Source organism: Corvus cornix, chromosome 5 (assembly GCF_000738735.6).
Source record: "Corvus cornix cornix isolate S_Up_H32 chromosome 5, ASM73873v5, whole genome shotgun sequence".
In the NCBI taxonomy this organism is placed as follows: Eukaryota; Metazoa; Chordata; class Aves; order Passeriformes; family Corvidae; genus Corvus; species Corvus cornix.
The window spans coordinates 33,320,655-33,332,675 of record NC_046335.1 but is presented as its reverse complement, the minus strand read 5'-3'; the positions used below and the strand labels follow the sequence as shown (position 1 = coordinate 33,332,675).

Here is a 12,021-nt window from a genome sequence, read left to right as displayed (position 1 = left end):
TCCTATTTTAGTTCTGTTCCTCTTCCCCTGTCCCACAGAAGGCAGATCATTGCTCTATACATGCCTACTCCTTCAGTTAAGCAAAGAGGAAAACAATACTTGAAGTCCTGTGCTAAAAAACCCTCATTGTGGTGCTTTTACTTGGAATTACATGGTTGAAGGAAAACTAAAATCTCAAAATAATCATGTACTTTTACTAGTGAAAACTAGACAGTTATCACAACTTCCTTTAGCAATGGGCATAAAGGAAGGGTTGTTAGGAGATAAGTACCTACTGGGAATACAATCTGTGAACTGAGTTTTTAAGGCTAATTAAACAATATAGCTAAACTGCAAATCCCCTTAAGAAGCCAAGGCTTTAGTCATCAAAACAGTGTAGGGTCAGGCTCAGACTGTCTCATGGGCCAGCTTAGGACTAACTGCTCTAGGGCTCCTGTGTGGGCTAAACAGATTTGTCTGTGTCATCAGGCATCTAACTCGCCCAGTGCTGCAGTAATTTATGGCCCAGCTTTTTCCAGCCTGAATGGGTTGCATCTGAAGGCACCATTAGCAATTCACTGTAACTTGCTTCTGTCCTCACCATGGTTGGGATGGTTAAAGACCCCACATCCTCCTGACTGAACAGCACACATTCAGTGGTGTTCAATGCCTGTATTCCATTAAGCAATTACCAGACAGGGAAACACACAAATTAGCATCTGCATGTGGGCACACATTCTGTTTATGCATTCCCTAAAACCTCCCTGCACTCCCAGCTGATACTCCTTTTTCTCCACTACATCCACGGGCTGCTGTCAGTCACACCACTCACCTCCTGGACATGGAACGTAGAATCTTGCGACTTTTGCTCAAGTTCTCACTTGTATTCACCAACTGAAGAGAGACAGAAGTTACTTTTCAGTTAAACAAGCACACATCAGCTCTGGGAAGATGCATGTGAAAGCAGCTGGTGTTGAAATGTTGTAATTAATTATGGGACCAAGGATGACCATGTACTCTCAAAATTGAGAGACAACATTGTTTTCTACCCACAATACCAGCTGGAAGCATTGCCTCTTTTCTGAGGAGAAATTAAGACTTTTGTGTATACTTTCCCTTAGATACATACAAAGATACGCAATTTGAGACCACTTTCTGCCTCTTTAATTAATATACAAATATCAGAAAGTTGATATTAGCTTCTTTCATTAAATTTCATTTCATTATTCTACTTGTTAACACCAGAAGAAAGTCATACTGACGTGTTCACCCCAGTGCATATCAAACAGTTTGAAATGCTGCTCAAGTTCCAGCAAAGAAAGAACTGTGTTGCATTGACAAGTCTAAGTGACCCAGTGGGTACAAGATCTGAGCTGCTAGTGGATAATCCATTTCAGCTTTGTATTGCTTAGAAATGAACTGTCCAGTATACCCAGTCAACTATTAAGCATGTAATGAAGTGAGGTTAAAGACAACTAAAAAAGGTGTTGCTTCACAGACACAATTCATGATGCATGGCCACTGGTCTCCAGGTAAGATTTCACCACTACAACTGAAGGGTAAGGCAGGTAACTTACATCAGACACCTGCCTGCACAATTCCTCTGTAGTTTAAAATACTGCCCTCAACTGCAAAACTGCTTGTATGTTACTTTGCACTGAGATGGACTGGACAAAGCTCGGAAGAAAACTATTGAGTCCATTCTAAGCTTAGTGGATTTCCAACCTTCACTATGAAAGAGCAAGAAAGAAGAAAGTCTGCTTCCAATTGGAATGTGTGGTTCACACAATTCCCCAATTCTTTGCCTAAGAGGCTCACAATAGAAGTCACAGACACAGTTTAGTGAGGTACACAGCAGTGATGGGTTAATGGACTGAATGATCTTTGTGACCTTTTCCAACCTAAACAATTCTATGCTTCTATGAACGATCTGTTGAGAGACTGTGACACCCGAAGGACTGTCATACTTTTTATTAGATAAAGGACAAAAACTATACCTACAAATCTTAAGATCAATTTCCTTTTCTGCTTTCTAACCCAAATTTGGGAACAGGACAAATCAAATTCTGACTGAAATCACGGAACTACTTACGTGAAAAAGCTACAGGCTTTGTTGCAATCAGTAGAGAGAACTCCCAAGAGCAGGGGTATGCTTTTTGTTTTGGCTGAGTGTACTTATTTGCCAAACTCAGTGTCCCCTGAAGTCATTCACCTAAAAGCTTTATACTCATGATCCCTTGCACACACACACACACACACACACACTCCCATCAGTTTGTTACTTCAAAAATCAAATTGTCAGTTTTGCATATGTGTGTACACAAAACAAGTGAACTAGTTTTTGAAGCTTTCACAGTAGAAGCAGAGCTTCTTGAACCAAGGATGAGGAACAGACATCTTGTCTGACAACATTTTCTCCCTCCCTGCAAATATTGGAAAGCTAGTAATTAATTACTCTTCTACTAAAATTAATTTCATTACAAAAGCTTGCTAACTGCTTCCAAAATCTCAACTTTTACTGGTAATCTAATGACGGGCAACTCCTTAGCAATTTTCTAATCTGTAACATTTTTAGTAATGCTGTTTTTTCTAGCAGGTCTGTAGGTCTAATCTCCACTCTTGCACAGACACAGCAGCAGACATTTGACCACCATGCTTTCGACCCTTCTGCAGTAATTATTTTCCTTTTATGAGAACAGTATAGAAATGTGGCAGCCTGGATTTGGTCTGTAGAAATATCCAATCGGATTATGATGCCTAGGGAGGTCCCTGGGAATAACTACTGACATACAGTTCCCACTAAAATAACATCAGATTGTTTCAAAGCAATGCCCAGTTTCCTGCTTACCCTGCTCTTGGTGCGTTCCAGCTGCTCCCGCTGCTCCCCAAGTTCTTCAATTATATCTGTGCCAATCTGATCAGTCTCAGCAGCAATTCGGTGCGAGCGCTCGATGCTCTCGCTGGCTCGGTTCAGACTGTCTGTGCCCTGGAGAAGCAGCACCCTCTGTGACTGCAGATTAGTCTGAAAAATAATGTATGCTTAACTATTAAGCACAAAGACAGAAGTATTAGGCTTCTGACATATTAAAAAGTTAGAATGTGACTCCACAGGCCATCCATTTCTATTAGCTGTACATACTTCTTATGTGAACTGATGCAGACAAGTTAATTTCAGCTGAGCCTTGTTTACCTTTTAAGATTATGGTCAAATCTGGTTAAATCTCAAAAAAGTATACAGCACTAAAGAGTTAAACAGTTCTAAAAAACTGTCTTTGTAACACTTTACTTTTCCATCAAAGAACATTTACATGAAAATAGTATCTTTCTTTTCCAGATGCTAACTTTTACTCCCATTCACATCTAAAGTCAGCCTTATTTGTGACTCCACAGTTGGTTGCTAGGGAGCTCATTAAGAGTTTACAGTCAAAAGGATTAGGAACAAACAGCACTAACAGATGGACTGCTAAGTAACAAAGATCCTCTTTTCATGCCAGTAGCCTGGGCTAGAGGATAAGGAATGTTTGCTGACCTTGGGGTCAGAAGGTAGCTCAAAATGAAGTGTTTTCTTAAGCTTCAGAAAGTCTAATCTATCATCCTGCTCTCAGGTTTTAGAGTAATCAGTCAAGAGGAATCAAATGCAAAAATTTCCCAAGCTACAGCAGAAGGAAACACTAAGCAAAGAGCCTCCCTCAAACCTTCCTTATCTAAGGCAGAAAAATGAAAAGCCCCCCTCTGTGAACTTTCTGTAGAGATGAGAGCACTTTGAAGACAAGGAGATTCAGCCACACTAGCTCAGATATCTCTAAGCCTATCTGGTAAACAAGAAATTGGTGTACTTTTTGCATTGTAGCAGCAGAACCATAGTGAAAAAAAGTGCTAGAGGATAAATTCTTATATTTTCTTGAAATTATTTACACTAAGATCGCTTACAAGATAATTCTACCGAAGAACCTACACAATGCATGATTCACACTTTGCTAGTTTTGGAGATTAGAACTAGGTAAGTTAACCTTTTTTTTCATTTAGGAGCATCACTTTTGTGTTTTTACTTCTGTAGGGGAACGATTAAATGAAGAGTTTTGCTACAGAATGTTGTGCAACTTACTAACTGCATGGCTTTCAAGGAGTTCCATTTTGATTACATTCCTATCTTTGTTTTACAACAGAAAAGCTCTCCTCTGAGTTCCAGATGTTCTTTCTACTCCATGAGATATTCATGTTACATGCAGAAAGATATACAAGGAGTTAGAAAGCACAGAGGTGGTTTAAAAGTAGAAACACTGTAAACAATGCATCTGCGATACTGCTTTTAAACAATCACAGCAAAGTTAAATAAAATTTACATCTAATCCTCACACTCTGTTCATTTTCTGTGGCGAAGATTCCATATTTTGTATCGCCTTGGTTTCCACGGCCCAATCCCAAATCTGTGCTTCTCATCTCTCTCTGGAACATGGACAGGTCTCTTCTGTATGCTCGTATTTTGCTCATCATTTGGTTGCGGAAAGGCACAGGAGCGTACTTCAGTTCTTCCTCCATCTCCCGCAGCTTTAACAAAAGAAAGCATGTTTATTCTTTAAGGCACCAAATCTATTCTTAGCAGCAGCCATACTCAAAACTCAGCACCAGATGAAGGGATTCACATGTTTGTACGGGACTGGCTGAGTGGGATAGCCCCAAACCCCACACCCCATCTACTATTGAGTACACCACATTACCCAATGCTGTTGAGCCCACATGGATTTTTCAGATACACAATGCCTCAATAAAAACAAAATTCCCAAGCTTGATTTTTTTTCCCTGAAACACCACTCTAAATGTCAAAATTTGCAATTCTCACTTTCTTTTAGTTTAAGCATTTATAGGATGGGTATCAGCTTTCTATCATATCTGTGCAACAGAAACAAAATCATAGGATGGTTTGGGTTAGAAGAGGCCTTAAAGACCACCTTCTTCTAACACCTCTGCCATGGGCAAGGACACCTTCCACTAGACCAGGTTGCTCAGTGCCACATCTAACTTGTCCTTGAACACTTCCAGGGATGGGGCATCCACAGCTTCCCTGGCAACCTGTGCCAGTGCCTCACCAACCTCACAGTAGAGTTTCTTCCTAATACCCAATCTAAATGGACCCTTTGTCATCAGCCCTTGTCCTGTCACTACACGCCCTTGTTCAAAGTCCCTCTCCAGCTCTCTTACACCCCCTTTTGGTACTGAAAGGCTGCAAAAAGGTCACCCCAAAACCTCCTCTTCCACAGGCTGAGCAATCCCAATTGTCTCAGTCTTTCCTCATACGAGAGGTGCTCCATCCCTCTAATCTTGGTGCCCCTCCCCTGGGCTCACTCTGCCAGGTCCATGTCCTCCCTGTGCTGGGACCCCAGATCTGGATGCAGCACTGCAGGTGGGGTCTCACCAGAGCAGAGCAGAGGGGCAGAATCCCCTCCCTCTCCCTGCTGCCCACGCTGCTCTGGATGCAGCCCAGGACACCACTGGCTCTCTGGGCTGGGAGTGCACACGGCTGGGTCATGTCCAGCTTCTCACCCAGCAGCACCCCCAAGTCCTTCTGGGCAGGGCTGCTCTCGATGTGTTCATCCCCAGCCTGTGTTGGAATCAGGGGTTACCCTGAACCAGTCAAAGGACCTTGCACTTGGACTTTTTAAACCTCATGAGATTCCCATGGCACACTTCTTGAGCTTGTCCAGGTCCCTCTGGATGGCCTCCCACCCTTCAGGTGTGGCAACTGTACCCTCAGCTGGGTGTTATCTGCAAACCTGCTGAGGGTGCACTCGATCCCACTATGTCATTAATGAAGATATTAAATAACCCTGGTCCCAGTATGGACCCCAAGGGACGCTGCTTGTCCCTGATGTCTGTCAGGACTCTGAGCTGTTGACCACCACCCCCTGGCTGTGACCATCCAACCAATTCCTTATCCACCTAACGGTCCACCCATCAAGGCCATGTCTCTGCAGTTCAGAGAGAAGGATGCTGGGAGGACCATGTCAAAGGCTGTACAGAAGCCCAGATAAATGACGCTTGCGCCCTTCCCTTGTGCACTGGAGTTACTCCATCACAGAAGGCCACTGGGTTGGTCAGGCAGGACTTGTCCTTGTTGAAGCTGTGCTGGCTTTCCCAAACCTTCCCTCCCTGTCCTTCACGTGGCTTAGCTATCTTCCAGGAGGATCTGTTCCATGACCTTCCCAGGCACAGAGGTGAGGCTGACAGGTCAGTAATTCCCAGGGTGCTTCTTTCTACCTTTTTAAAGATGGATACAGTGTTTTCCCTTTTCCAGTCACCTGGGACTTCACCTGACTGTTATGACTTGTTCAAATGCCATGGACAGTGGCTTAGCAGCTACATCAGCCAGTTCCCTCAGGACTCTGGGATGCATCTCATCAGGTCCCATAGACTTATGTATGTTCAGGTTTCTCATGTGGTCATGAATATGGTCATCCCCTAAAGGAAGGAATTTGCTCCCACAGTCCTCGCATGGCAGTCCACTCACTCGAGAGATGTGGGAAGAGAGGTTACCATGGAAGATTGAGGTAAACAAGTTGTTGAGTACTTCAGCCTTCTCCTCATTCAGATCTGTTGCAGAGGTAGGCACACCACTAAATCCACACTCTGAACATCCAGGCTTGGCAACTGGAGTTACAATTTGCAAGCCCTGAGATTCTGAATGCATGAATCTTCACATCACCTTCTAGTGACAGTTGTAACAAATTCACAATGTGTAAAGCTGTATGCCAACATGAGCTCTCTCACAGTATGAGCTCACAATTCCCACACATCACCTAGAGATACCTGTCAATAAACCCCAGTAAAGTAGGGGAATAAAGCACCATGTTCAGCTGTGACTAAAAAACAACCTAACAAATTGCACATTGAAATATGAAAAGAATGCTCAATCCATAATGTCTTGTTTTAAAAGACAAGTCACATGGCTTTTTTGGTACTGTTCCTTATCACCTGCTGTCCAGGAAGCCTATACCACATTACAGAAAGATCAGACAGGCTAAGACCAACATGAAAAAAGACAGTAGGATGATAAAAAAACCCCAAGCAGCAGATTCTCTACATGCCTGCCCTAAAACCTCTAACAATTTTAATTGCACCTCCACCACTCTATCTTTTTCAACAAAGTGAAGGCAGTATCAAAACTAAGCACTCAAAACCCCCTCGAAACACACATAAGAGTATTTGTCTATATTTATGCATTTATACAAGTATACTCAACAGTCTTGACAAACACAGACACACCTATCAGATTAGTTATCAAACAGTAACAAAATTAAACACCTGCCTGCCAGAATAGGAGTCATAGAAAAGTAACATTTGTTAGTACTGTCCTTTTTAAGGCAGCAGTATTTCAACCATCAGGAAGGGTGGAAGCCTCACACTCACCGTCTCATTAGCTTCACGCTGCTTCTCATCAAATTCTCGAACCAGTTTTTTCTTCTCCTCTGAAAAAGTAAAAGCAGTATGTCAGATAATCTACAGAGAAATGACAACAGAACTCCAACTCAATCCATTAAAAACAAGGAAGCTGCCACAGACTGCTGGTTGCAGAACACCCTGTCAAAATTTATCTCCAATGGGAACAGCTTGTTCTTATGACAACTTTTCAGAAGGGAGTGGGGCAAGAGAGCAGAAACCATTCTTCCAAATGCTAAACACTGCCAAGAAGTAAATAGACAAAAGAAGTAATTTTTCAAGTATTTTTCTCACCTACTGTCCTTCAGTGTCCACTGACAGAATTGCATGGTGAAAAACATTTAGTGCGGAAGAACAGCAAAGAAGACGCATTGGTAAACAGCTCATAAATTTTTTTTTTTTTTCCAAACACTTGGCAAGATTACTGAAATTGAAACTATAGTTTGGATTTGAACAGAACATCAGGTCCATCTACATTTTCAAGTGAGTCCTGAAGCTCCTGGTAGATCTGGCAGTACGCATTCCTGTGGTCATAAAGGACTTAAGTACACGGGATAAGCGTTATACAGAGTTCTCTGAGATAAAAGATGCCACCAAGGTATCACCTTAGGTTCACAGACTAAAGCCCAAATGCTTCCCTCTTCTGGAATGACATGAGTTCTTTGAATCAGCCAACAACACCAGGCACTTCAGTTATTTGAGACAGTCATTTCCTCAGATCTGTGTACCTATGGCTTTGGAGACCAAAGAATGGGTTTCACTGCTGTTACTCTATTTTTAAACAAAACCTTAAGGCATTTATTTTTCATGTGTTAAAAACTATATCTCTCTAACATCCACCATTGATAGAAGTCTAAATCTGAAACTTTCCTTATCTCAACTGAGCAAAAAAAAAGCACTGATGATGTACACTAGAGGACTGTTGTGGAGTACTGCAAACAAAAACAAATTCTATCAGAAATCTGATAAATATGCACCTAGCCTAATTCATCTCTCTCAAAAGAGTATAATTCAGTCTTTAATAAAATTCTGGGCAGCAGAAAATGTAGATTGTCATCTTGGTAAAACTCCTCCACTTTGATTAAAGACAAAATTACATACAACATTATAAAAATGTCATTACAGTAAAAAAACTCACTTGATAATGCCTTTTGGTAAGCACAGTCCTCTGTAAAAGAAGTAGCTTTTAACCACTGAGGTCTCAACAGAAAATAGGAAAAAATCTGAAGTGTTCAAAAGCTTGGTATATAGCTCCTCTTACATACACAACATGCCTAAGATGTAGGCTTTCCTTCTCAGTTCAAATTCAGATTAAGCCCAGAAGTCGAACTGTAGAGAACTTAAGACAGAACTAAAACCCATCATCTAAGTAGTAGCTGTGGTCTCACATAGCACATGGAATTATTACAGACTAAGCTACATCATGACTGTTAACATATTACACATCAGCTGGTACCAGGAAATGCAATTTCACATCCCAATTCATTCAGGAGGAAATGCTGACTTATGAGTTTCCTAAATACACTCTCCTCAATTTCCTCCATGATTTGCTACCATATACAGTTGTGCTGATGCCATTGTTTGTGTTGCTGGGTGAAATCATGGACATGAACCATGGAAAAACAGCCTCTGGAAGTCAGTAATTTGTTCCATACAGGTCATTTCACTATCTGATTCAAGCAGTGCCCTCTTAAACCCACTGCTGTCTCAAACTCATGGAAACCCATTACAGATCTGGAAAAGCAGCATTTCCCTGCTTTGTTTCCCCTGTGTGGACTAAGAAGATGCTGCACTTATAAGCATGCAGCCAAAGAAATGCCAGCTTCCAAAAGGCATAGAATCATGCAATGGTTTAGGTAAGCCAAGCAGCAGCAGCTTGAGACCTTTCTGTCTACAGGTCAACAAGAAATCCAGCAATGTGGCTTGAAAACGTTCTACTGGATCTGTCCAATATCCAGAAATGCCAAAATACACTGAGCAGTTCAGCTGGCGTCGCTCTGCACTGAACGCGCCGCAAAGCACATGGACAGAAGTTCCAAAATGCAGCAGAGGTGCCTGCGCTAGGGCAGCGCTACCCACATGCTCATCCCCATCTGACTGACTTATTTCCAATCAGTGAGAAAGAGATTCAGTTGGAAAGTACAGCTGAATTCATTTAGAGGAAAATACATGATTTGAAACTTATCCAGGCTGTTTCCCCTTCTTACAAATTTGGAAGGGGAAAAAAAGAGTGTTTCTAAAGTTAGGGATCTGTCATCTTGTTTATATAGAGTGAAACAGCATTTCCAAACCTCTGCCCCTCAAAGATGTCCCAAGGACTACAGATTCTGTGTTGCTTTTGGAGCACATAAATCATCTTAGAAGAGTATTCCAAGGTATATTTTATCACCTCCTGAACATTTCAGGATCAGATTACTCAACAAATAAAGATATACTCCCCTCCTCATAAGTACAAGAAGGAAATAAAGCACATTAAGAGAATGGAATGACTCTACCAGATAGACAAATTCCTAAATCTTAAACTCTCTTAGAAACACTTTCAAACAAATACTACCATGACTTTTGCAGCAAAAAAAACAAAGAACAGAACAGTTGTATTAAAATTTCTTAGCATGTCTGAAATTCAGTTTGTAATTATCTGCAAACTGTTGAAAAAATCCCAAGTATTGCAAAAACGATTGCCTGTAAATACTCCCTTTAAGCCCATGGCTCAGAATTCATTACTCATGACTACCCCAGTTTCAAGGAGACATGACAGTTTTACTTCACCAAGAAACTGATCATGCTCATTTCTATAGGAAAATAAGGATTTCTACCAGAAAGGATATTACTTATTTTATGCTTTTTATCCTTGTTGACCACTAGTGGAATTAAGTCAGGTTTGCAAGTTGTCATTTGTGGGTTTCAACACCTTTCTTGTACCAAACTTGCTGGAAATGCAGATGACAAGGACTGTGACCCTGAATTTAACTCATTATTAAACAGAAATCCAGGTAAGAAATGGGACGCTAAGCTTTTCATACTCTGTGTTATCTAGCACAGACTGGTATACTCTGAACAAACTGTTTTTATGATTTTACACAAAACTGATCAATTGTGGGAGAACGACACTATGGCAGAACATGGCTGACAGCCCTGGCCCATCACTGGGGTACAAAACCTGAGCTGAGCTACAGCAGCTCATGACAGTCGTGGATTACGTTTCTCATAGGAAACAACAATGACATTGGCAAAATTCTCCGTGTCAGATGGTTTCCCTTCCTGGTTCTCAGAACACTGCCAAGTATCAAGGACAGAAGCACAAATCCTTATAGAGGAGTGTTCTGTCAGAGCATTTTACCCACTGGTGTGGTATAAAGAATACCAGTAAAATCAGGTTGTGCTTCTAATACAACTTAGCGTGGCTAGATAGATAGGTTTTCTCTATTTTGTGAGTACACAGTGCACAAAGCATGCTTTTAAAACAGTCATTTAAAATGCAAACCTTCTCCAACAAACCCACAGATGCTTCTGGGCAGTTCTGACAATAAAAACTGCTTTTAATTCTGCCAGTGAGGTTTTAAATGTGAATCCAACATACACAAATTTTAAAAAGGGGGGGGAAACCCCAAAGCACAGCATGTGTTACAGAACCACAGAATCAGTTAGGCTGGAAAAGACTTCTGCAGTCATCGAGTCCAATCTATGACCTTACACTACCTTGTCAACTAGACCATGGCACTGAGTGCTACCTCCAGTCCTTCCTTAAACACCTCCATGGAGGCAGACTCCACCACCTCCCTGGGCAGCTCATTCCAACGTCAAATCACCCCTTCTGTGAAGAAATTCTTCCTAATGACCAACTTTAATCTCCCCTGGTGCAGCTGAAGACTGTGTCCTCTTGTCCTGTCACTGGCTGCTAGGGAGAAGAGGCCGACCCCAACCTGGCTGCAGCCTCCTTTCAGGTAGTTGTGAAAAGTGAGAAGGTCACCCCGAGCCTCCTGTCCTCCAAGCTAAACTCCAGTTCAAACAGAAACAGCATGAAATAACACCCAAATAACAACTCCTCCTCAGAGTCTGATGCTCTGAGCCGAGCACAGCAGTGCTTGCCTATGGAGCTGAAATTTACCAGAGCAGAAGAGCTCCAGGGGAGTGAAGCTACACACCTGCAAAGCCACCAGGACATAGCAGCAGCTGAAAATAACACACAGCAAAGCCACCTTCCAGCAGATGCCTAGCGCAAGCGACGTCCCGAACCCCCACAACTGCAAAGCGCCCCACAAACCGGGTGTCCTGAGCGGACACTGCCCTCCCGGCTGCTCAAACACACGCCTGTCTAATGAGAAGCACCCGAACACTCCTGACACGGCCCCGCAGCCGGCGGGGTAGCTCCGGCCGGCGGGACCGCGGCCCCGCCCATGCCCTCCCCCCGGCCCCAAGAGACGTCCGCCCCGCCTCACCGGCCGCGCTACCCCGCAGCCGCTCGGGGACGCCCCGCAGGTGTCCGTGCAGGCCGCGAAAGATCTCGTGCAGCCGCTCCAGATGCTCCGAAGACGCGGACCCGCGGCCCGCCATGGCCCCACAACCCCCGCGCCCTCGGCCCCGCCCCGGCCCGGCCGGCGCTTCCGC

The 12,021-nt window shown here is 43.0% G+C and overlaps 1 protein-coding gene across 1 annotated transcript in view; it reads right to left on the bottom strand.

Moving 5' to 3' along the window:
* Positions 1-12,021, bottom strand: part of VTI1B (vesicle transport through interaction with t-SNAREs 1B) — a 12,576-nt gene extending 555 nt beyond the window's left edge. The window contains exons 1-5 of the mRNA XM_039553000.1: positions 11,853-12,021; positions 7,384-7,442; positions 4,336-4,527; positions 2,828-3,001; positions 812-873 (exon numbers count right to left, since the gene is read on the bottom strand). Coding sequence (XP_039408934.1) covers positions 812-873; positions 2,828-3,001; positions 4,336-4,527; positions 7,384-7,442; positions 11,853-11,967 — 602 coding nt within the window. The 5' untranslated portion in view covers positions 11,968-12,021. The remainder of the gene's footprint in view (positions 1-811; positions 874-2,827; positions 3,002-4,335; positions 4,528-7,383; positions 7,443-11,852) is intronic.